The 25,912-nt window shown below is 53.1% G+C and overlaps 1 protein-coding gene across 1 annotated transcript in view; it reads right to left on the bottom strand.

Annotated features, from left to right (window-relative positions):
- GLI2 (GLI family zinc finger 2) overlaps positions 1-25,912 on the bottom strand; it is a 255,836-nt gene that overhangs the window by 186,294 nt on the left and 43,630 nt on the right. The window contains exon 2 of the mRNA XM_032145841.2: positions 8,580-8,757. Within this exon, the coding sequence (XP_032001732.1) occupies positions 8,580-8,727 (148 nt within the window). The 5' untranslated portion in view covers positions 8,728-8,757. The remainder of the gene's footprint in view (positions 1-8,579; positions 8,758-25,912) is intronic.

The raw sequence follows: 25,912 nt of genomic DNA, 5'->3' as shown, positions 1-25,912 counted from the left end.
CATTCTCCCTCCGGCGCATACTGAGTTGTAAATAGGGTATTTTGTGTGTAAATAACACATTAAAACACAGCATTAGCTGTGTCTTTTGATAGAGAGGAAATTGTTACAAATAAATAATTCTGGACAGGAATGTAAAATAAGCCAGATTTAATAGTGCATGCCTGGTGCAGCCGTGTTAAACATGACTAAAATGATAAACCCCAGAATATACTAATAGTAAACTATGCACTGACATCAAAGTAATGAGGCTGTATTTTTACCAAGCTTTAGAAATGCTAAAATTAGTTTTGACAGAACCAAACGTCAGAAAAATGTTTCCAACATAAACACAGTCACTTGGGAAGTTGGGGTTTAAGCCAGGAGGAGGGCCAGGTTGAGGGACAGCTGTGTCCCACGTGATGGAATGTTCCTGGGGGATTGGTTTCCAGTCTAAGTAATATCACTAGGCAACCCTCTGCATTTTGTGTCTCTGGGCCTCAGTTTCCACATCTGTAAAATGAATGGATTCAAACTAGAGGATTTCAAAAGCTTCTTCCAGTTCTGTAAGTGGAAATGACTTTGAAGCTTCACCCAACTCTGCATCAGCTGAACATTCACAGTGAACCGCGAGAAATGAAGGAGTGCCTGCCAGGCATGGCCAAGGCCCCAGGGAGCACACAGGGGCAGGAGCCACCTGCGCTGTCCTCTGACGCTGTCATTCCAGGCAGGTAGGGTTCACCAGCTTATAGGCACCAGCCAGAAAACAAAGTGACACAGAGGTGACATGCAAACATGTGTGCCGGTCTCTGCAACCAAGGGGAGCAACGGGCAGGGGCCAGGAGAGCCTCCCAGAGTCCAGACCCCCGGCTGGGGCCAGAAGCAGAGAACAAACCTGTTGTGCTTGGGGAAATGGGGTGGGCAGGCTGATTCTGGACGGCAGCTGTTCTGAGTGGCAGTGAGTGTGAGGCCAGGACAGGCCAGAGGAATGTTCCGGTTTCCGTTATGTGGATATTTACTTCCTCCGTGCCCACATGCTCAGCTAGCCACCCTGCAGACCTTGTCTCGCTTAATTCCATGGTAGCCAGAAGTAGTGACCACTACCATCGCCCTTGCACGAATCTGAGAAGTTCCCTGACTTGCCCAGAACACATGGCTGGTAAGCAGACGGTAAGAAGAGCCCAAATCTGCCTGACCCCAAGCCATGCTCTTCCCACTAGACTCTGCTGGGAACAGGAAGAAGCCTCTAACCTCATCCCCCCGCCCCAGGCATCCAACCTTGAAGTATACTCCTGAACCATCTGAAAAACATCTGGGTAGTCAGCCTGCACCCCGCTTCCTGGGTGAGCCAGGCTGTCAGGGGAACTCAACTCTGCTCTCTGCACAAAGTCTGATGGGAACTGGTTGTTCTGGGTGGCTGGGCCATAAAACAAGCCCAGCAGCATCAACAGCCATCCTGAAAATCACTTAAATAAGAGTAATTGCCCACTTAGTCACACCTGGGTGCATCTCCAGGCCCAAGGCAAAAGTGTGTGGCCCCAGCAGAGAAACTCGGATGAGCCAGGGAAGCTGGCCCACTCAGCTCCCTGCTGGCCATGGGGCCTAGCGGGGAGGCCAAAGACCAGGGCTAGCCTCAACTGACCCTTATACCCAGAGACAGCTGACCACACCAGCCCACCAGGAACACCTCTGGCATGATAGCATCAGATTCCATAATCATGTCTGCTGCAAGGGGGGATGTGGGGAAAGTGGTGAACAAGCAATGTCCTGCCCACATGGACATCCTGGAGGCACAGAAAAAGACAGAGTGCAAAGACACCAGGGACTTGGAGGTACGTATCAATGAGGGGTACTGGACAGATTCCTAGGTGTGGTAAGGCAGGTGGTGGGAGGGGATTTTCTAGCTCTGGCCAACTCAATGAAAATGAGTCATCTAAATATTCTGGTATTTGCACAGCATTCCCATATAGACATGCATGCCTCGCCACTAAGCAAAACTGTGCCTCAGAAAAACTTTCCAAGAACCCAGCAGGGCCAATGAAGAAGACAGGAGGGCTACCGGTATGAGTAGGTAGCACAGAGGCCTCCTGGAACACTGGAGCACTGTGCTGAGAGTCATCTAGTGCTTGACCCTAGCTATGCTAGCCTGGTCACAGCCCCGCCAGTACCACCAGCTGCAAACCGTAGTCTCCCCACCTGAAACTCTTTAATACTCCAAGGGATCTTGTTCATGCCTTGGACGGACTGCACCCAATGACCTGTGAAGCGTATTAAAAATACATATGCCCAGGCCCCAGCCCAGGGGCTGCCCTGGACCCTGCACTTTACACAGTGATTGTCACGAGAGTCTAAGGCTTGGCCAGCTTTAGTAACCTTTGGTCTGGTCTGGTCTCCAGTGTGCTGGGGAACAGACCAAGTCAGAGAGGCCAGGAGCCCACTCGGGGCAGATATCCACGACAGGCCCTGGGAGCAAAGCAAAGTGGGACAGGAACCCAGGTCTGATTTCCAGCCTAGGGCGCCCACCACTCTCAAGTAGGAAGTCACCAGAAACCTGGGCTTCCCACCTGCTGTCAGCCTCAACGGGTCAGTGGGCAAGGGTTACCAGTGAAAGGGAAACTTTCTAAGTCAGGCAGAGTATGCAGCTCTAGAAAAGGAAAACTGGTAGGAAGAATAGCAATAGTTCATAAAGCAAATACTCAACTTGGACCTCACACAAAGCCACCTCTGTGCCCAACACTTTTCTAAGCACTTCCCATGTGCTAACTCAAGGAACGCTCACAACCAAGATCGTGTCCATTTTATAGATGAGAAAAGTGAGGCACAGATCTGCCTAAGGTCAACAGAACTAGGACTTAACCAGGCAGCCTGGTTCCAGAGCCTGGGCTGCTTCTCACTACTTCCTTGGCACTGCCTGCACTAAGAGAGGCAGTGTTACAGCTACTATCCAGGAAGTGCCTTGGCAGGCCTGTGTAAGCACATCAGAATTCTCCTGTAATCTCTGCACTGCAGCTCTGTGTCTAACTCCCATTTTACGTATGGAAAGACCCACCCTACCTCATGTAGTCAGAACGTGCGGTTCTCCAACTTAGGAGTGTATCAGAATCACCAAGAGGGTTTGTGTAAACACAGCTTGCCGGGCTCTACCCCCACAGACTCGGATTCAGTAGGTCTAAGGTGGGGCTCAAGAATTGGCATTTCTAACAATTCCCAGGGGATGCTGATGTTGCTGGTGCGGCCCACACTGGGAGGACACCTGGCCCAGCACACAGTGGATGCTTCATGGAAGAGGTGGGCGTTGGCCATTGCAGGTACATCCCAGGATGTCTAAAGCCTGTCTGGCTGCTTGATTCCAGAAACTAGCAAAACTCATGAGATCAGACCCGGCTCCGGGTTTCATGGCTCTCTGCCTTTCATATTATCCCAGAGGCTCTGAGTAGTCCCTGGTGCTCAGTGAGGCACACAGAGAGGTTCAGAAATATTTTTGAAAGAGAACCCACAGTGAAGGAGGAGAATACAACAGCATTTGGACAGTTTCAGTATAAAGCAATGAGAAACATCTGAATCAAATTGCTTTTAAAATTACACCATTTTAGAAGTTAAAGGAGGGGAAAACCTCTGGGCCAAAATGTGTTTTAAAAGATTTATGGCCTCCAAAGTGTTAGCGCAACAGCAAAAGAGACTGGGAAAGAACTCGCCCTCCCAGGCTTCTGCTGTCTGCTCTTATGAACTGCTCCAGCCAGATGATTAAACTAACCTTTCCCCAGTCTGACCACAGAGCTGCTTTTTCCTTTGGTCCAGCTCGGTCCAGCCCAGCCATGCTCTGTTCTGCAAATATGTTTCTCACGCATATTCTGGCACAGGGAAATAGTGACTCTAAGTGGAAACACCCAGCCCCCAACAGGTCCAGCCTCATGGACTCCTAGGGGAAGTCAGGCAACAGAGGCCAGTCGAGGTAGGTGACTTTGCAAATAACTCACAGCCCCAGACCTCAAAGAACTGGCTGTTTGGAAGACAGCAGGAGCCATCAGGGCCTGGGATGGATGAGGGAACTGAGGCATGAAGACACACGAGGAGACCTTACCAAGGCTGGACGCTCACCCGGGGTAGCAGTAGGACCTAAATTAAGGCCCAAGTCTAACAGCAATCTAAACAACAATCTAAAAGCAAATACCTGAAAGAGACTCTCACCATGTGAGAGGCAGGAGTCCCAAGCCCCGGGCCCAGCTCATGGTTGAAGCAGCTGGTAGCCTTGGGCAAGCCCCATGCCCAAATGGGCCTCAGTCTCATCTACAATACGGGAGGTACTGAAGGAGAGGCTCTGACCGCAACAGCCTGGCACCCAGGAGCTCCTGCCTGGGTTTCCTGAGCTTTCCTGCTGGGGCCTCCCACCTCTTTCATGTCCCCTCTCCTCACTCTGAACCTTCACTTTTCTATCTCATTGCTAGGGGGGGCTTGAGATCAGTTGCACCTTCTTTTTATCCCACTTAATATTAGAATATAAGCATGTTCCCATCCTGTAATTGAAAAGTCTTAATTAACATTTTCAGTGGCTACATCGTGTTCCATTCAAGATGTTCCATAGATGAACCAATCCCCTATCAATGAACAGGTAGGCTGTTTTCAGTTTTTCACAGATATAAATAACTCAGAAGTGAAATCCCACGGTGGCTCACGCCTGTAATCCCAGCACTTTGGGAGGCCAGGGCAGGCGGATCACTTGAGGTTAGGAATTCGAGACCAGCCTGGCTAACATAGTGAAACCCCATCTCTACTAAAAATACAAAAATTAGCCGGGCATCATGGTGGGCGCCTGTAATCCCAGCTACTCAGAAGGCTGAAGCAGGAGAATGGCTTGAACCCAGGAGGTGGAGGTTGCAGTGAGCTGAGATTGTGCCACTGCACTCCAGCCTGGGTGACAGAGTGAGACTCTATCTCAAAAAACAAGCAAACAAACAAAAAAGTGAAATATTTCTGCCTGCAGGTACGTGTACTGTTTGAACCAACTGAAGCCATACAATTCTAGCCATGGAATGGAAGCTCTCGGAACTGGTGACAGTGAGGGGTGGGGGAGGCTGGATGAGAGGCCATGAGCTGCAGGGGAATGCAGGGTGCCCCTACATCTGGATACCTTACAGATGCCGGGAAACAGCCCCTGACAGCTTGCAGGATTTGGTTGTTTCCTCACCACTGTGCCCCTGACAACCTCAGACAGGACCCACCCACCCCACACCTCCTCTGATGTGTAAGTCAGGAAACACTAAGCTTGTATAAGTCATCCCTTTCGGCCGGGTGCGGTGGCTCATGCCTGTAATCCCAGCACTTCGGGAGGCCGAGGCGGGCGGATCATGAGGTCAGGATATCGAGACCATCCTGACTAACACAGTGAAACCCCGTCTCTACTAAAAAATACAAAAAATTAGCTGGGCGAGGTGGCAGGCGCCTGTAGTCCCAGCTACTCAGGAGGCTGAGGCAGGAGAATGGCGTGAACCTGGAAGGCGGAGCTGGCAGTGAGCTGAGATCGTGCCACTGCACTCCAGCCTGGGCGACAGAGCAAGGACTCCATCTCAAAAAAAATAACAAAATTTTAAAAAGTAATTAATTAAATAAATCATCCCTTTCCGCCAGACAGCAAATCAGGGTGTGAACCATGGGGGACAATGTCATGGGATTTGGAGGAACGAGCCAGGCCTCAGAGGAGCCAGGTGTCTAAGTGGTCACCTGCACAGCGACAGGTAAATTGACTCAGTCTGCTCCTGCCGCCAGCAAACAGGCCTCAGAGCAGCCACCCAGACCAAGATGATTCGTCTTCGCCAGAAACAACTCGAGAAGAGGGGCCCCTCAGCAAAAATTCTCAGCTCCCCTCACCCTTACAGCCACCCAGCGTGCACCCTGCGGCACTGTCCCTCTCCCAGGCTTGGTACAGTCCCTCACAGCACAGCCCCTCCTCACCCACTGTCCACACCCAGCCCTGTGCCTAAAGGCTGAGTGCCCAACTCCTCACTGGCTGCAGCAAATGCTTCTGGCCCATGAAGACTTCCTCCTTCACCAATGCCACCCTTTCTCCTACACCATTCCAGTCCCAGAAGACCCTTGGGTACCCCTCATGCCAGGCCCAGCACCAGATGCCGAGACCTAGAGATGAGCGCAAGAGCATCCCCGCCCCTGAGGGGGACCCACGCCAACCACCTGCAGCTTCCAGGCACCTCCTTCCGCACATTCTCCTCACCTGCCGACAGGTCTGTACTCCTGCAGGCAGTGAGGCCCACATCCGCAGCTCTTTGGAGCCTTCTGGGGGACTCAGGGTTGCTGAGTACAGGAGGATTCTTGCTCATGCACTTCTGCAACCATCCAGTAACATTTAAGGAATATCCAAAGTTCCAAGATCATAAAGAATGTGGACAACACCTGTCAAATCCACTCTCGACACAGATTAGGAAAACTGGGACCCACGCCGGCGCACCTCCCATCCCATCCACGAATGCAGCCGCCGCGTTTCACCAGCACCAGGAGACTCAGCCCACGATGTCCCTGCTTTGTGCCACGCAGGAACAGCTGCTCTCCCCTGACTCCAGGAGGACCCTTCCCAAAAAAGCTTCTCAGAGACAGGTGCAGGGAGCAGCAGTGGGTGAGGAGGCTCTGGGGTCCTTACGACTCTTCAGCAGCAGACACATGGCCCAAGACTGCTCCGAAGCCAACGGGCCACCTGCCCTGTGGCAACTATGATCACGAAGGCTGGGTCCACCCTCTGCTGGAACCTCACCAGCCAAGCCACCCTGCGGTCAGACAACAAGGGCCTGCGGGGTGGGCAGGAAAGGCATCAGGTTGGGCTGCAGTGGGGTGGGGTTGGGAGGTGAGGGCCTTTGTGGAGGTGCTATACTCCAAACTTTGGGCCTCCTGCCTGGCCCCTACTCCCGCCACAGATCGAGAATCCCTCAAGCATCTGTTGCTATTGCACCAATAATGAGAACTCAGCCTGACACTAGAGGGGCTCCCCCGCAATTACATTCTAATTACTGTCTAATTACTGCCTAAGTCTGTCCTCTACTGCTGTGACACATCAGGAAATTGCACCATGGTGGTTCATGATCCACTCATGGCTTGGAGAGGCAGGGTGCAGGGCAGAGGGATGGGGGGATGGTTCCTGCTGAAAACCCTGGGGCAGGCCAGACATACACAGAGGTCAGGCTTCCTGGAGCTCACAAGGCCTCAGAGCATGGGCAGAGGGCCAGCTTGAGGTGCCCCCACAGGCCAAGGATGGCCCTGACCCAGGGGAAGGAAAAGACCATGTGTGGCCCCAGGACCAGGGCCCCTCCACCCGCTCTTCCCCTCCCTGTGCGCTTGGCTCCTCCCGCTCCACCTAAGAGCTCTTCCTCCACCCCTAGCTGACCCCTCCTCACAGAGGGAGGGCCTAGAGAGTCCCTGTCCAAGGGGCATAGGGTGGACAGGCATCGTCCAGCTCAGAAGGCCACCTCCCCAAGGGGCCTGAAGGTTGACCTCAGATCTCCCTTTCCTGACATGGGCCACACATCCCAATAATGACCTCCCACTTAGAATCACAGGAAAAATAAAAGTAAATATAGTAACAATCCCCCGCAGGCCCTCAGGTCCACTCTTAGAAACACCAACTCCTAAGCCCCTCCGAGGGTCTTTCCGTGTTCCTGGGCTCCGGCCCCAGCGTGGCCTGTGAACCAGCAGCCCCAGCATCATCTTGGCACCTAACAGAAATGCAGAAACTCAGCCCTGCCCCAACTTAACTGAATCGGGGTCTGCACCGAAACAAGCCCCCCACAACTGTGTATACATCAAAGTGTGAGGGGCGCTGACCAAGCACCGTCGGAAGAAAAGGCGCATTCTCTTCCCTGGCTTCTCTCTGAGCTGTGCCTGAGCCGTGAGAGCAACAGGGCCTGACTAAATGCACTGGAACAAAAAGGGAGGAAAAGAAATCAAAGTCTCTCCATTCCTCCGAGACAGAAATAGTTCTGTGGCCTCCAGATGGACTGTGCAGACACAGGGGAGGTCTCGCCTTCCCGCCAAACTTTCCCAATGGGATGCTGGCACGGACGGCCCAGTGGAAACCAGAGAGTCTTTCTCTTTGGGGCAGTAAAATGAGAGGCTGTGGCTCGTGTAGTCTCTTTTGTTATAATTAAGTTGGCCAAAAATTCACCTAAGATAGTAAATCCCGAACCTGACCCTCTAATTAGAGCCAGAAGGCATCAGGAGACAATTACTTTCCAAAACAGTCCTTGGCGGGCAAGAGGCAAGAAGTTCTCTGGGCACATCTCAAATGTGCCAGCTGCACGCACCCCAGGGCTGCCTGGCAGAGACCACGCCCCTCCTCCCTCTCTCCCATCCCAGTACTCAGGCCCCACCCACCGCTGTCTGAGGCAGCTCAGCCCCCTGGACTTGGGGTGGCCAGACCTCCTAGCAAACTCACAGGTGACCGTCATGGTGCCTGGGATTCCTGGGAGCAGAGGTGCTCTCCTCTTCGCCCTCCATAAACCCAGTGTGCCTCCCTGATGACATGGGCCACCATTCTAATTAAATCCTAACAGGCTAATGAAAAACACCCCTGCTGCCCTCCAAGTGTGCGAAACAGAAAGTACCTCCTTGGGCAGCTACCGCTGCTGCTGCCGCTGTGGCCACCACCAAAGGAGAGGCCTTTTTACCCGGGTCAGGGAAGCCAGCGGCCTCCAGGATCCCACTTTTGGCTTCTTGCTTCTCGGAGGCAGTGGCTGAGGCAGACATCTCCATCTCAGCCGCTCATCGTCCTGGGTGGCAACCCTAAAAGAGAAGACAAAGACACTCACCAACACTGCGCCCAAACCCAGCCGGGAAACGCCGACCCAGATTCACACCGCCGCTCACTCCTAAAGCAACCAACTTCATTCTAATTCTCTTATAATTGGGAAGGAGGGTTTAATTAATTTTGAGAATTATTAGTCCTGGGATTCGTCTGGTCTTCTGAACGACCTCACGGACAACTGCAGGCCATTCTCATCATCTTTTACCCAGATTTAAAAAATCTAAGTAACAAGTTCCTACTGATATGAGTGGCAGGTAGCCTCTGATGAGGGAAATAAAGTCAGAAACAATGACCTCTGTCTGCGAATCATGGGGAAAATAAAAATAAATATAGTGACAATGACCTAGAGGCCCTCAAAGAAAAGCCCTCATTTTCAGGTGGCTTCCCTGCTCACCAGAACCTTTCACTTATTCATCTGCATGTTCGCTCATTCCTTCACCCATTCATTCAATAAATGTTCATCCTCTATTGACTCACATGCACTCAGTCAACATATTTTTAAGCCCCTAGTATGCATCAGGCATCACGCCTGGTGCTGAAGATACAATATGTGGAGTTTACATTCTCCTTGGAGGCAAACAAGGGGAAAATAAATGTAGATTTAATTTCAGTGAGTGGGAGGTGGCTCAGGAAAAGAAAGCAGGACAGAGAGGTTGCAGGGGCACAGCAGGGCAGCGCTGCCAGTCCTCTCTGGGGTAGGGATGGGATGCCTGAGGGGCCACCCCACTTCAGTCAGAGGGCAAAGCCAGGAGCCAGGGGCCATGTGGGAGGAGGCTGGCTTCTTTGAGTAGTGGCCAGAAGGGAAGTGCATGCATCAGAGGGTCTTGAGCAGGGGAGGGGCAGGACTGACTCCGGGTGTAAAAGGATCACTCCACTGTTGTGCGGACAGCAGGCTTTTCGGGGAGAGGGGGCTACTGCAGTGACCCAGGGAGAGACAATGGCGGTTTGGGTTAAGCAGGTGGCGGTGGAGCTGGTAAAATGTGGACATGGTTTGAAGGCAGAGCCAACGGACCGGGCTACAGACTGGATAAGGAGGGATGGAAAGCGGCTGTGAGCAAGGGAGGAACACCCAGCAGGATTCGGGGCACAGGCAACTTCTGTCTCCAGCTAGGTGGTGGGTCAGAGCAGATACTGGCAATCCAGCCTTTATATCAGAAGAGAAATCTGGTGGTCATGTTTGTTTTTTGTTTGTTTGTTTGTTTTTGAGACAGAGTCTCGCTCTTGTTGCCCAGGCTGGATGCAATGGCGCGATCTTGGCTCACCGCAACCTCTGCCTCCCAGGTTCAAGCGATTCTCCTGCAATCCTGAGTAGCTGGGATTACAGGCATGTGCCACTAAGCCCGGCTAATTTTGTATTTTTAGTAGAGACAGGGTTTCTCCATGTTGGTCAGGCTGGTCTCAAACTCCTGACCTCAGGTGATCTGCCCCCTTCGGCCTCCTAAAGTGCTGGGATTACAGGCGTGAGCCACCGCACCTGGCCGGTCACATGTTTTAAAGAAGGTGGTGGGGAAGATAGCTGGCATTTTTGGCTGGACACCTGGAGGAGTGGGGCAGAAAGGTTATGGGCAGCTGTGTGAAGGTCCTGCAGAGAGTGTGGGGACAGGGGTCACAGTGTGCAGACACCAGTGGTCGGCTCTACTCCCGGGGCCCTCAGCTAAATCCACATTAGTAGGCCCTATAACTTTTCTGTTTTTATGTTGTTGTTGTTGTTTTATTTTAGACAGAGTCTCACTCTGTCACCCAGGCCGGAGTGCAGTGGTATGATCTCAGCTCAATGCAACCTCCACCACCCAGATTCAAACGATTCTCATGCCTCAGCCTCCTGAGTAGCTGGGATTACAGGCGTGCGCCATCACACTCGGCTAATTTTTGTATTTTTTAGTAGAGACAGGGTTTCACCATGTTGGCCAGGCTGGTCTTGAACTCCTGGCCTCAAGTGATCCACCTGCCTCAGCCTCCCAAAGTACTGGGATTGCAGGCGTGAGCCAACGAGCCCAGCCAAGAATTTTTCTTTTTTAAGAGACAGGGTCTCTCCTGTCGCTCAGGCTGGAGTGCAGTGGCACAATCGAAGCTCACTGTAGCCTCAAACTCCCGGGCTCAAGTGATCCTCCCGCCTCAGCTGGGACTACAGGTGCACACTACCACACTCGGCCTAGAATTTTATTTTTTAAATCCACACAATACGCCCACATCTTTTTAACTAGAAAAAAATGAGTACACAAGAACAATGGAGGGGCCACGTGAAGGATGTCCACACACCAGCCTGGCCAGTTTCCACAGTCTTTCAAAACTCCCTGCCCAGAAAGCCCAAGAGAGTCAAGCAGATGGGAGAGAGAAAAATCTCCTTGCTGGTGAGTCAGGGGCCTCCTTTTGGCCTAGAAATTCAGGGATTGCTGCCTGCTCTTTTAAGCCCACTTTAAAATCCGCCCCTTAAGATTCTGGCTATCTGAATGGCCTACCAGTACTATACACTGGCTCGTGCCTGCTGTTCCTCTGCCCCTTACCTGGTCACAGGCACCACCACACCAGCCACCCGAGCTGCATCCTTGAGACACCTTCTTCCTCTCCTCCCCATGCACACGAAGACTGTGAGCCCCATCACTTCACCCCACATCCCCCAGCACTCGCACGCCTCACCAGCACTGCCTCTCCTGCTGGCTGCTCTGTGCCAGGCACTCTTCCCCTCTAGGTCTTGGCACTTTTCACACCTCTGGTCCACTCCAGGTAATTCCCTGTGCTTCAGCCAGGCATCTTCCCAGAAACCACATATCACTTCATCCCTCCCCTGCTGAGCCCCTTGGCCTTCAGGTAACGTCTTCCCATGTCTACCTAAAGCCTCCTCTCCCTAACAGCTCCCTGGCTGCCTGACCCTCCTAACAGGGATAGCTGGCTCTGCCCTTGCACACAGCCAGGCTTCTGCCCAAGCTATGCCATTCACTAGAAACCCTTCACCTTTCTGTGTTTGATGATCTCTTACTCTTCCTTCAAGATGCCACTCAGATGTCACCTCCTTCAGGAAGCCCCCCTTCCCCTCCTAGCCCATGGTTGGAGCTCTGAAGCAGTCAGATCATGTCCTTACTCAACACCCCCGTATTACATTCATCACCTTCAGGCCAGGAGCTCTTCAGCACAGCATTCCCATAGCCAGGCCCAGCCCAAGCTAGTAACTAGAAGGCTCCATCCATGAAGAACAGACCCAAAACACAGCAGCTGCAGCTTCCTCATGGCAACCCCACCTATTCACTTCAGCACAGCAGATGTCATCACCAATTCTTACAGGGGAGGAAGCTGAGGCCCCCATGGGGAGTGAGCTGCCCAAGGCCACTCCCCAGGAAGGCACAGGGCCAGGCCTACAGTCAGATCCTCCAGCCAAAATGCCTCCTGAGACCTCAGGGTGTGGTCGCTCCAGAAACAGGGTGAATGTAGTGAGGGAGGAGGGGCATTTATTCAGATGTCCACCTCCCAGACCGTGGCTCAGGGAAAGGATGTGCACACAGATGCACCCGAGGTTTCGTGAATGCCTGAGGGGAGCAGATGCAGCGGGGGGATTCCAGGCAGTGCCCACTGCATCTGTGACCTCGCTTCCCACCCCTTCCCAGGGAAGAAGATAGTACACAGAGCCAAGAGGCTGTGTAAATCACAGGAATTAGCGGGATTAGCACAATTTCTAGGTAAACACCAGGCGCCCAGGGTCCCAGGCAGCCACTTTCACTCCCCAAAGCTCATCTGAGGCAGGCCCGTCAAGCCCTGCAGCCCCAGCAGATAGTCTCATCTGGGCCTCCAGGGGCTGCCTGGGGACAGCAGGGAGGGTCTCTCCAGGGATGGCTCCCACACGCTCCACAGAGCTCCAGAAAAAGAGGGACTGGGAGTCACAACACATACCACAGGGAAGGAGAAGAGTCAATTCCTCACTTTACCTTCGAAACACACAGCTCTGCCGCCGTCCAAATAACCACAAAGGAAACACAGCCACACTCTCCAAAATTCTGCTAAGGGGGTGGGAGCGGGCGCCCGGGACCCAGGGCCCAGAGGAGCCCCCTGTCCGTTAGGAGGTTCACCCAGGTCACCTGCCCTCTGGGGCCTCAGCAGGGGCACTGGTGACAGCAAGAAGCTTCAGGAGCATTTCTGGGCCTTCCCCTGGAGATTGTGCTTCCCCAAGTCTAGGCAGGGGGTGGCAAGAAGAGCTGCATTTCTGTTAGTTCCACAAGTGTTTCTGATACAGAAGCAGGTATATGAAAAACGGAACGGGGTGCTCATAAGGTCCCTTCTGGCTTCCAAGTAATCTACAAGTTCAGCCAGGTGTGGTGGCTCACGCCTGTAATCCCAGCACTTTGGGAGGCCGAGGCAGATGGATCCTGAGGTCAGGAGATGAAGACCATCTTGACCAACACGATGAAAGCCCGTCTCTACTAAAATACAAACAATTAGCCGGGCATGGTGGCGTGCACCTGTAATCCCAGCTACTTGGGAAGCTGAGGCAGGGGAATCGCTTGAACCTGGGAGGCGGAGGTTGCAGTGAGGCAAGACTGCGCCACTGCACTCCAGCCTGGGTGACAGAGCAAGACTCTGTCTCAAATAAATAAATAAATAAATAATCTACAAGTTCCAGTTAAAGCAGGACTGTCTAACCTGATGAAAAAAATACAGTTTCATCTTTGCTAGTTTGGAGCTGAAGTTGGTGTCTCCCTCAGGTTGCCACTGGTATGAGTCGCAGATATGCCCACGCTCACCGCGGTGTCCCACTTACACTAGCCATTCATTAGCCCCCACCACTGACCTTGCCCTTTGATGTGTCAGTAAAGCAGCACATGTATTCTTGATCACAGATGCGGTGCCTTGAACATTTTAGACATCGCATCATCGCTTTCTTTCTTAGTCCTATGTCTTTTCTTCTATGCATTTATAGCATTATTGTAGGAGTCCACGAACTTCACTTGGTTGCCAAGGGGCCCACAGTGCAGAAAAGGTTAAGAACTCTGAGTTAAAGGACTGGCTTGAAGAATAAATTAGTAATCAGGGCAGAGTGAGCGAATCACCCCAAAACCTGAAATCCCAGACACCCTCCTGCCACCTGGTTTCTTTGAACTCCTCTAACGAGTGACTCACAGGAATTAGAGCATTGTTCCCCAGGCAAAATCAATCTCCAGGAGAGAGATGAAGCCTCGCCTCTCAGCAATCACAGCCACCACACAGCCATGGTGTTCTCACCTCTGCTGTGATCTCAGCCGTGCGGCATGCGTGCCCAGGACCCACACGCATAGGCACACATGGATGCACACACACATGCAGGCTCACACACTCACACAGCACACAGAACATACGCCGACAAACCATATACACAGCCACACACATGCATACACCTGCACGCAGGCCACATACACACATGCACACCACATTAAAGTCACAGACGTGTGCATGGGCACACACATATATAAAGTCACACATGGTCACATGCACCACACATACACTCACAGCACATATGCAGCCACACACGTGCACACGTACAGGATACATGTAGTTACATGCAGAGGTACATGAACACTCACACATGCACGTGTATATCTACAAGGACACAGACCCAGGCAAACACATGCACATACACGAGAGATAAACATGTGCCCTGCCTTGATCACAGACTTATTTTTAAGATCCAATGCGATAAAAAGTGAAAGTTCCTGGAGTGAAGAGCACACTGCCACCCAGATTAAGGGAAATCGTCATTCTACCCTCATGACAGCTAAAAGGGGAGCAGCCGACTCACAGCCTCAGGCCCTGAGGACTGTCTTGTATCGACCAGGAGCTGGGCACCAGTCCTTTCCTCTCCCCTCACACCACTGTCTCCACTGGGAAAATGACCTCAGGGACACCAGTCCAGTGCCACAATGCCAAGGCTGGCAGCCTAGGAGCAAAGGGGGCTCTGACTCCCCAGGTCAGTCCCCACTGTCCCATCCAAATTTACAATCACTCCTCCACCCTGAAGGAGATAGGGACGTGGGGGAATGTAAGGGTTCCCCAGGACTTCTGGCATTTTACTGCCAGCAGCAAAATAATCCTATTTTAAAACATGAGGCATTGAATTCTCCCACAGTGAGAGATGCATGTGTGCCTGGACCAGCATAGTCTGCATCCACTGTGTGTCTGTGGCCATGTTACTTCCCCTATCGGAGCCTCAGTTTGCTCCCCAGTGATGTAGAGTACCCTCCCTCCCAGGGTACTGGGAAGACAGTCAGCACATGAAACCGAAGCCTGCCATGGCTTCACTAGGGCCCAGCAGGGTAACAGCTCCGCAGAGCCCCAGAGAGCAGCACCAACAAGGAGCTCCAGGACTGGGGCCAGGCAGAGCTCAGGAAGGTGTGACAGGCCTTCCAGAGTGTGGAGGGGTGGGCAGCTGTGTCAAAGGCCTTGTCCCTGGCTCCCCCTCTTCCAGCCATACCACACTGGGAGGGGAACCGCAAGCTCCTACCTGTGCTGGTCCCTCTTCCACCACTCCAGCCAGGGACTCCCACAGCCCCCAGCCTCCACTCTGGGTCCTTTGGGGAGATGGCAAACTCAGGAGGGGAGCCCAGACCCTACAAAAGATGCCTGGACTGGTCAGATGCGGGGAGGCAGGGCCGTGGGGTCTGGGCCAGCCGCATGCCGCTCAGGCTCTACAACCTTGACCTTGGCTTCCCACAGACAGTGAGGGGGATGCACCCCCAGCAAGATTATCCAGAAACTTGAAGGTGGCGATGTATGTGAGGCACCAGTGCACAGCCACTGCTCCCAACAGACCCCCCTGTTTCTCTATGGATTTGGTGCATGGCCCACCAACCCACCTGGTACCCAGTAGGCCGTGAGGACAATGAAGGGAGACACATCTGGAAGAAAAGAAATCGCTCTTCCAAAATCCCCTGGGATCCATGGTTCCCATGTTGACTCAGAGGAAGGGTCCTCTTGAACTGCTCTGTCCTTCCTTAGACCCCCTCCTCTGCCTAGGGTGTCCCTGCACCGGGAGCCCCATGACTAGAGACAGACAACAAAACCTTCAAGCACACGTAGGTGTCCCGAGCCGGCTAGCTCCTCTCCTCAAGTAATTCTACCATTCACAGCAGCTACTCCTACTGGGCCAATATCTCGAACCTTGCTTTCACTTAAAATCAGAGGCCCAGAGAGGATAGGTAAGCTCCCCAAAGTCACACAGCTAAGATACGGCAGTGCTGGTGGGCCAGTGCATGTCTGCTGGATTCTAGTTTTCTACTTTCTCCATCGTGGCCAACTTCTTTGCGTGCATAGATGCCTCCCAGGCTCCAGAATTATTATAGGGGTGTCAAAATGTATAAAAGCACAGCTATAGACACACATGTAAAGAGTTGTTGAGGCAGGCACTTGTGTAGAGAGTGCTTCAAAGTCCAAGGCAGTATATGCTAAATGTCAAATAAGCAGCAGTGAGTTTCTACTTGTGGGAGCTCAACAAGGGTGGGCTACCTGAGGAGGTCAGAGGAGGCTTCCTGGTGACCATCCAGTCTGCCCTGTGGCTTCCAGTCAGAGAATGAAAGGGTCCTGAACTTGGCCTGGAGAGCACAAAGGGAAGAGCACTCCAGGGTCCGGGAACTGCATGAGCAACGGGACGGAGAAGCCCTTGGCACACTCCAAGGCAAGACAAAAAAAAGCGTTCCCACAGGGAGATGGAAGTAGGTGAGGCCGGGCGCGGTGGCTCACACCTGTAATCCCAGTACTTTGGGAGGCCGAGGAGGGCAGATCACCTGAGGTCAGAAGCTTGAGACCAGCCTGGCCAACATGGTGAAACCCCGTCTCTAATAAAAATACAAAAATCAGCCAGGTGTGGTGGCAGGCGCCTGTAATCCCAGCTACTCAGGAGGCTGAGGCAGGAGAATCACATGAACCTGGGAGGCGGAGGTTGCAGTGAGCAGAGATTGTGTCACTACACTCCAGTCTGGCGACAGAGTGAGACTCTACCTCAAAAAAAAGAAAAAAGAAAAAAGAAACAGGTGATAAGCCAGACTGAAGGGGAACCATGGGGGCCGTCAGGGTATCTGGGAAGGGCAGACTAGGAGGAGACTGAGGTTTAGGAAGGCCTCCAGCCCCTGGGTGTCTGACACGCTTCTGCAGCACAGCCTGGCCAGCCTGTGCCTGCTGTCCCCACCTCTTCCAGGGGATGCAGCCCAGGGGTCTGCAAGTTGAGGGGGTGGCCAAAGCCCTCACCCTCCTGGTGTGGCCAGGGGCGGGCACCATGCAAAATCCCCATCCTAGCAGGTGCACCTGCTTCTTTATCGCTCCTTGAATTTGTTTTTCCAAGTACAAAAGCTCCCCTAATTTGCCCAGCTCCTGGGCCTGCTGGTGTCCAGGAAAACAGATAATTAACCCTAATTCACTGACTTGCTGGGCTGGAACTGGGGCCAAAGAGGGCCCCAATGGGAAATGCAGGCCCCTCCACGGGCAGCCAGCCTCCGATAAGAGTTGATGAGTATCAGGAGGACTTTTTCTCTCTGGGAGGCTGTGGGTAAGACCTACTTTGAGGTTGACACTTGAGACGGCTTCATGACTTCCGTTTGTTTCCACTAGGGTTTACTCCCTGAAAGCCAGCAGGCCCTCTCCGATCCCCATGCCTTCCTGCCAGGAACATTCTTCCCTCTGCTCTACTGAGGATGCCATGCTTTAAAATCCAGAAAGCTCGCTCTCACACCCTCCTTCCCAGAGTCCTAGACAGAGCTCACCAACCTCTTTGTGCTGTGACTGAACTTTGAGACCACACTGTGCACGTCAGTGGTTGTCACATTCAGCAGGAGGCCAGTGAGTGCAGACTCCGGAGAAGGAACAGCCATGTTCACCTCCCAGCTCTATCAGGAACTGTCGACAAGAATCAACTTCTCCCTAAGCCTCGGTTTCCTTATCTGTTAAATGGGGATGAACAGAATGTCTCACATGGGGCCTGGCACACACAGGCCTGGTCTTATCGTCCCTGCAGCTGGAGAAGGCCTGCCCCTGAGCAGTGCCTGGCAGCTGCCCCACCAACAGAAAGCTCTGTCCAAGAATGGACACAACAGCCCCATCCAGCCATCCTCCTCCACCCACCCCGGTGCCAGTGCCTCTACAGTCTGACGTCAAAAATCTCGGGTTGGCATCTGTTTGTAATGTGCCTGTTACACTCGGTTCTAAATTCCTATTGTTCATCACCTTCCTCCCTGGAGAGTCCTGAAGCCTAGAGGGTCAGGGTCTCTCCCTGACACCACTTCTCCAGCACCCCCGACCCAGCAGAGGGTTGGGACGTGCTCTGAGGCCGCTGTCTGCAGGGGGAACAAGGGGCCCACTGTGTGGCCGGCCCGCCAGACCCAGATATTTTAACAGCTGCTTTGTGTATTCCTGAAGCGCGATTCCTGAGTGTGGAGGAAAAACAAGGCTGGCCTCTGCCCTGAGGAGGGAAAACAGACTGCCCCAGGCAGGCTGCGGGCTGGGGCGAAGGCCTCTCAGGGGCCCAGGGTGGAAGCAGACATCAGAAACAGACCCCAGCAGCCTGGCACACGGGAGCCACAGGCACCCAGACCCATGCCAAGGCCCCCTTAATCCGAGGCTGAGGAGGCAGGGAGTTGGGGGTAGGGGCAAGGACCAAGGGCCACTGAGGGTGGAAAATCCTTGCAGGAGACTTTGAGAGGGGACAAAGGACCACGAAGGCAGTGACTGCCCACAGGATAATGTCCAAGTCACTGTCATGGCCCCAAGGCCCTGCCTCAGGACGTGCACCCCCAGGTTCCCTGTTCCACCCCTGTTCCACCACAGTCGTGCTGTCTGTGACTCTGATCACACGGTTCCTCTGCCTGGAATGCTAGTTCCCCAATACCCACTATGACACCCCCTCAGAGAAGCCTCCCTGGGACCACCCCCTGCCAGGCCAGGCAGGGGTCTGTCTTGCCTGTGTGCCCACTGAGGTCAAGGCTCCTATCCCATTGTGTTTTAACTACGTGTTTACGTGTCCATCTCCCTTTATGGCCACCCTAGACACAGACACCATCAGTGTTTGTTGACTGACTCAGAGACCAACTGAACACATAAATGCTCTCAGGCACTCAAGTCTTCAAGAATCCTTTTCTTCTGCGAGCATCCCCTCAGGCTTCAATGCCCCACAAAGTCCAGGTGGTGAGCAGCTTCTAGACCCTGAGACCCACAAGCACCCTTAAGGGAGGGCTGGGTTGGAGAAGGCATCAGGCTATCTCTTAGGTCAGGAAAAGTGCAGTAATCAACTCCTAATGTCTGCTGCAGGAGGCACACTAATCAACTTGTACTGTCTGCCATGGGCAGTGTTTGCCAGCACTGCATAAGAATGCCTTCCTTCCCTTACATTGTAAACCCCTTGAGAGCAAAAGATTTGCCATGCATAGTACTTAGCACTGAAGCCTATACATATTAACTGAGTACCTGCTGTGCTCTAAGCACAACCATTTTCAAAATGAATAAAAAAGTGTTTATCTCTTAAAAGCGCTTTTTGAGCACTGACACACTCAAAAGAGCTATTTTCTCAGTGGAATTGCAGGTTGGGCGGGGGTTGGGGGTGGGGGTGGTATTTTGGGGTCAGGGGAATGGTGCAGGTGGCCTTTCCAGGCCCTTCCAATTAGGACCCAAACAGCAGGGATGATGGCGGTGGGGGGAGATGTCTGCAGATCAAGGACAAATCTCACCTCTTCAAACAGTGTGATCAAAGCGACACCAAGTCACAAAGTCTTCAGAAAGGAGCTGGGCTGACCTGGGACCCTGCCTGGTTGGCAGCACTCTGGGCAAGCTACAGGGAGAGGAGTTTCCCAATGGCCCATCACACCGCTCCTCAGAACCTGGGGATGGGCTCTGACACTCGCTGAGAGCCGTCCAGGGTGGTGGGGAGAGCTGCGTTTTGATTCCTCTAAGTTTGCCCTCTTACGGATCCTGGGATTGTGAGGCTGCCTTGCCAGGAGCCACCCCAAGCGCAGACCATGTGTTTCTAACCCCTCTGTCTTCTCCCTCTTATGCCAGAGTCTGGCACCCAGAAAGGCCTCCAGGGGTCATCTCATCCAGCCCCCGGGCAGCTCAGCCCCCAAGCAGTCCCTTGCCAATGATGCAGCAGGGCTGTCACTGGGCCCCTTACCTGGTTTATAACCACAGCAGCTGGTTGCAGTTAACCACATCACTAACCCAGCCCAGACTGGCAGCGCAACTCTGGGTGTGAGATAGGCAGGCTGGACCCCCAGGGAGTACAGTGTTATGCCATGATTGGATGGAAACAGGAATTTTGACATGTGAGGGGTGCATACCAGGATCCAAGTGCGTGGATCCAAGCCACCTGCAGCCACGAGCCAGCAGTCTCCAAGGCCTGAGGTCACCCTCTCCATGGGTGGTGCTGGGCTTGGGACAGGGGCAGGGCAGGGGTGGGAGTGCTGACTGCAGATCCAGGGTGGCAGCTCTGCCTCTCAAGGCTCCAGGGAGAACCGGGCTGGTGTGTGGCCCTGGCATCTCCTGGTTTGGTCTCCTGCACCGACTTGCCCAGCTGCAGCCCTCCCCACACCTCCCAGGTGATGCCTGCACCCAGCCCTTCTGTCTGTGCCTCTGCCAGCCTCAGCCACCAGCTTTCCTCCAAGTCTGCCAGCAACCAACAGCCAGTACCACCCTGGCCAGCAGAACACCACTTTTTCTTTGCAATGAAGCCAACAGGAGTGCCCTGCCTTCAGCTGGGATCTTAATGATGAGGTAGGAGGTAGCTCACGTGCTAAGCTGGCCCCCGATAAGCCTCGCTCCTGCCTGGGCCAGCCTCTCCCAGGCCCTGGTCTTCCTCTGCATGCCCAGGAGGCCATATGCCCTCAGCCACCCTCCCTCCCTCCTGGCAGCCACCACATCGCAGCCCAAGCCAGGTGTCTGGGCCCCGGGATCCAATAATGTGGTCTGCTGCAGCAGAGGGTTCAACCAGCTCCATGACTTGAGACAAGCTCAACATTCTTCATTCAGGTGGCACAGGTTTCCTGAGGGCCTACTGTGTGCCAATCTTGAGTCTCCATCCTTGACCACAGAGGTGAGGGAAACACAGTACTACCGCCCCAGAGCTTCCAGTCCAGGTGTGGGGTGGGGATACCAGCATCAGAGGAAACAGGTCATGCCAACCCAGAATAAGCCTCCCAGCAGGGATAAGCTCTGGGGGGCTGCCAGTCTTGCTAACCTGAGGGAGTCAAGGAAGGCTTACTGGAGGCAGGGATGAATGAGCATTTTCAAAGGAAGAACAGTTCCGGTCCAGAAAGGCCTGCTAAAGCAGAGAGGACCACAGTAGATGGAGGCTGTGTCTCGGGGAGTGAGCAGGAGGCAGGGCAAGCATGGAACCCTGTGGCTCTGAGTCCTGGAAGTGTCCAGCAGACTGGAAGGGTGTGCTTACCCCTCGGGACTCCCCACTGTCTGCAGAATGACATTCAAACTCCTTATCTGGGCCCCCAAAACCCCCAAGGCCCGTGCCCTCCCTGCCTCCTCAGCCTCACTTGCCACCAACTCAGGACTTGCCCTTTATGTTATTTCTAGAAGCCTGCAACCCCCAGACAGGGAGGTTGTCACGCCTTTGCGTTCATGCCCTTCTCCTTCAAAAAACAGTTGTCTGGTGAACTCCTAAGGGCTAAGGCTGGGATCTCCTCCCCCCAGCACACGCATCCCAGCCCTCCTGCCCCAGGCAAGGGCCTGGTGCTGCCACATGGCCCCATGTTAGCCTGGCAGACCCACAGCACAGCACCGGGTGAAGCTTCTACAGTGTGCTTCACTGCCTGTTCCGCTGGATGGCTCAGATATTTGACTTTCATTCCCAGGCCCCTGGCACACAGTTGGCATCCAGTAAGCATGCCATGAGTGAGAGCCATCAGAGTGAACCCAGTGTTCTAAAGTCAGCTGTCTCCTGGATTGCCCCCGCACATCATGTCCACCAGTGGCTGCCACCCAGTAGACAGCTGGTAACGGATGTTTAACTGATCCCAGAGAGCCTCACAGGAAGCTGCAGCCTAGCTCATCGCTGGTATCTTGGAAGGTGCCAGTCAGATCTCATTGGCTAAACAAAAATCACTCCGACACCCTACCTGAAATTCTACCACTGGAGAGTCACTTCTTTGAAGCTTGCTAGTTTTCAAGAATAACCTATCGAAATGCAAACTGCCCTGGAATAAGATCAGATTTTAAGTGGTTTTCATATAAAAAGTTCCTTTCTCTTAAATCAACGTGGATAGTATGGAGAGGGATGGACGGAGGAGGAGGAAAGCAAGGTGCCAAAAACTCTTTGCTGCCAGCTGTCCCTGGCTGTTACTGCTAAGGACACACCCTGCTGATAAAAGGAGCATGTCTCCTGCTTGTTCCTGCACTTCGTGGTTTCTTGGCATGATACTGTGTGCAGAATTAAGTGCCTTTGCCATGTGCTACTTGCTCTTCCCCCCTCTCCTTTAGATGACTCTCTCCAAGACACAATCAATCAAGCCTCTTTTGTTCCCGTGGCCTTTTGAAGGCTTCCGGAGAGGAAATGAGAATGCTCTTTAAAGCCCAGTCTACACGGAGACTGCAAATCCAATCATGGTCTCCCTGCCAGCCCCCACTGTGGCCTGGCTTTGTGAGACCAGGTGCCACAGGTGGGCTTGGCTCTGGGTTCCTTGGCCAGGACTGTCCCTGGAAAGATACTCAAGGATGTCCCCAGCCCACGTGGGAAGCCAGGGTGCCACATGAGATTTCCTTGCACCACACAGCCCTCCAAGATGGCAAGAGGCTGCAGAGGAGGTCACAGGTTTAGGCGTCTCTTGGTCATGAGGCTGCTAGGCAAGGTCATTACTGGGAGCCAGGTCCCCTGCCCCAGGGCTGATGATTGTTAAGCTGGGTGCCCCAAATTTGGGTCTGCGCATGGAAGAGGTGCTCCAGGCTTTCTCCTGAGCCTGCATCCCATGACTCTTTGCAGTGTGCTGCTTGCTCGTTCCCCCTCTCCTTTCGATGGCCTCCCCAACAAGTCTTTCCAATCAATGGCCCACTGATGGGGACAGTCTGCCAAGGGAGCCCACCAGGTAGGGGAGCCTCATGGAGGTCCCAGGGATTGTAAGAGAGCTGCAGTCAACCTCCTGTCCTACTCAGGAATCGTCTACAGCAGCAGTTCTCAACTGGGAGTGAATTTGCTACCAGGGGACATTTGGCAATATCTGGAGACATTTCTGACTGTCTCCAAATTGTGCTAGCGGTGGCCAGTGGGTTGAGATCAGGGATGCTGGTAGATATCCTGTAGTGACCAGGAAAGTTCCCACAACAGAGAATTATGCAGCCAGAATGTCTATGATGCCAAAGTTGAGAAACCCTCACCCAGAGTATTCTAGGCACTGTCATCCAGGCTCTGAGTGAATATCCTCCCAGGGATGGAGGTCTCACCACCTTAAGCTGTAAAGAGGCAGTGGTGCACACTGCATCTAAAGCCTGGGTCAGCCTCTTGCTGCAAACTGTGGGCAACTGACTCAGCCTCGCCACACCTCGGTATCTTGTCATGGAAAATGGAGCTAACGATTTGATGTTCCAGGGTTGCTATGAATGAGTTCATGGCAAAAAACCATCTAGTACTGCACCCCACACACAGAAGGCACTTAAACCAAAGGAGGCCTGCTCAGGGGTTTCTGGTTTTAAAACATAGAGCAGAAGTCTACATAGAACGAAGAGCAGAAGTCCAGCTATCTCTGGAGGAAGTCTACCACCTGCCATAAAACACCTGCTAAGTCCCTGGCCTGCCTCAGTGACACTGTCACAGATAAGAAGAAACATGTAAGATGTTCACTGCAGGGTTAAGTACACCCATTAAACCCTGACAACACCCTACATGTTTAACGGGAGGGAAACAATTCTTAATAAATTGCTATCATAGCAAGACAACAGGACAGTACTGCACCTATTTTTAGGTTATTATTATAAAGACTTAGAGAAATACAGAAATGTTTAAGATCACATGTAAGTGAAAATGAAACAAAATTACACACACACTATAACTGCAACTAGGAAAATGAACTATCTGTACAAGGGAGACAGTATATAAGAAAAAAATTTGTGTTTGAATAATGGGATTTTGAGTTATGCTGGGATTTTTGGTAATGTTCTTTTTTTTTTTTTTTTTTTTTTGAGATGGAGTCTCACTCTGTCACCAGGCTGGAGTGCAGTGGTGCAATCTCAGCTCACTACAACCTCTGCCTCCCAGGTTCAAGGCATTCTCCTGCCTCTGCCTCCCGAGTAGCCAGGACTACAGGTGTGCACCACCACACTCAGCTAATTTTTGTATTTTTAGTAGAGACGGGGTTTCCCCATGTTTGCCAGGCTGGTCTCAAACTCCTGACCTCAGGTGATCCACCCATCTCGGCCTCCCAAAGTGCTGGTATTATAGGCATGAGCCAGTGCACCTGGCCGGTAATGTTCTTTAATGTAAAACGTCATTCTGCTTTTTCCATTAAAATGCTACTTATTAATAAATACAGAGAAAATATTAGGAGAAACTATAAATCGAGCCTGACTCCTGACCTGAAGGGAAAGAGTGCAGGAAAAATCTCAGAAGTTGACTGTGTGCTCCGCCAGTCCCAGGGGGAGCATGCCGGGCCTCAGAATGGGAGGAGGGGACTGCTGCTCTGACCCCGGAAGGGCAAGGGAGGAGAATCTGCCTCTGCCCACCTGGTTTTGGCCCCTGGTTTGGCCCCTAAGCCCCAGCCTCATTCTTCCTGGGAGTTATGACCACCACCCTATCAGAGGCCATTTCTCCTCATCCCTCCCCACTCAAAGGACTGGCCCTCAGTGCTGGGCAGTGAGGGTGGAGCAGGACCAGGCCAGGCCGGGCAGCAACTGCAGGCCAGGGGCATGGCTCCTATTCTCTCATCTCAGCCTCCCACCAGGCCCAGAAGCAGGGACAGCTTGTGTCTCCTTTTATAGACTATGGAAAAAGGGGAAAGAAAGGTTTATGCCCAGGGCCCATGCACAGTAGAAGGGATATGGGAGCTGACACGATGAAGCCTCAGGGCTCGGATGCTCAGGACAGAGGGGTGAGCCAGCTCACAGCCCCAGGGCAGCTGGGGCTGCCACGACTATGACCCTGACATTCACGGACAGAGGTGGGGTGGGGTCACTTCACCGGCGTCCAGAAGCTGTAACACAGCTCAGAAATACAACAGAAAGCCTCCCAAGAGCCTTCACAGGACATCGCTGGGAGAGGAGAGAACCACATCTCCAATAAACGTGCAACAGACTGGCAAGCTCCAGAGTTCCAGGCTGGAAACGACCCAGGACTGGCTCTGCCACTTACCAGCTGGGAACCCGGGCCGCAGGCTTAACGTCTCCAGGCTGCAGCTGGTGTGTCTGTAGCGTAGTGGACAGTGATACCATCTATTGAATAGGACACCCGCCACGGGGCCAGAGGCCTCCCCACCAGCCATGTCCCTCATCCCACACCACTCTGCCTGCTGCAAACTCCCTCCTCCCGCTGGGAAGGGGAGCAAACGACACACCCTCACGCTGCTGGAAAATCTCGCACAGGTTCTGCCTGGAGCTGTGCTGAGCTTCTCTCTCTCCTTCCTTCCTCCTTCTCTCCCTGTCTTCCTCCCTTCCTCCTTTCACATTGGGCAAGGGTCCCTACATTTCAGTGGGGATGGTGGTCTCTGCTTCTCTCCAAGAAAGAGGAGAAGATGCCTGCTCCCAGCACAGGGCGAGCGCTCAGCCCCCAGCTGGAGCTCAGCAAGTGGATCTTCTTGGTCTCAAGACATCTGCTCATCTGAATTCAAGAAGAGTCTGCCTTCCAGCTGAAGGGGGCGTTATGAGTGTGTGTGGCACGCCCGCCCACATGCTCACTCCAGGCTTCCCTCTTCAGTGATAACTGCTAAGTAAGACCTGAGTAATAGATGCCTTTCTGAGAACCGAGAAACCCAAAGGTATTTATGTGCCTTGAAAAAAAAAAAAAAGAAAGAAACACAACCTGCTGCACTGAATCCACATTCCTTCACCATGCAGTGATGTCTACGGGGCTGAAAAAGAATGCGGGTGTTGTTTTCTTTCCCCATTTGCCTAAACACAAACACACCCATGACACATACGCACACACAAACACACACTCACACACATATACACTCTCTGAGCTGCCACAGCTCAGACCTGCACTCT

Source organism: Hylobates moloch, unplaced genomic scaffold (genome assembly GCF_009828535.3).
Source record: "Hylobates moloch isolate HMO894 unplaced genomic scaffold, HMol_V3 SCAFFOLD_24, whole genome shotgun sequence".
NCBI classification, from domain to species: Eukaryota; Metazoa; Chordata; class Mammalia; order Primates; family Hylobatidae; genus Hylobates; species Hylobates moloch.
The sequence above is the reverse complement of the archived record's forward strand: the minus strand, read 5'-3'. Positions and strand labels throughout refer to the sequence as shown.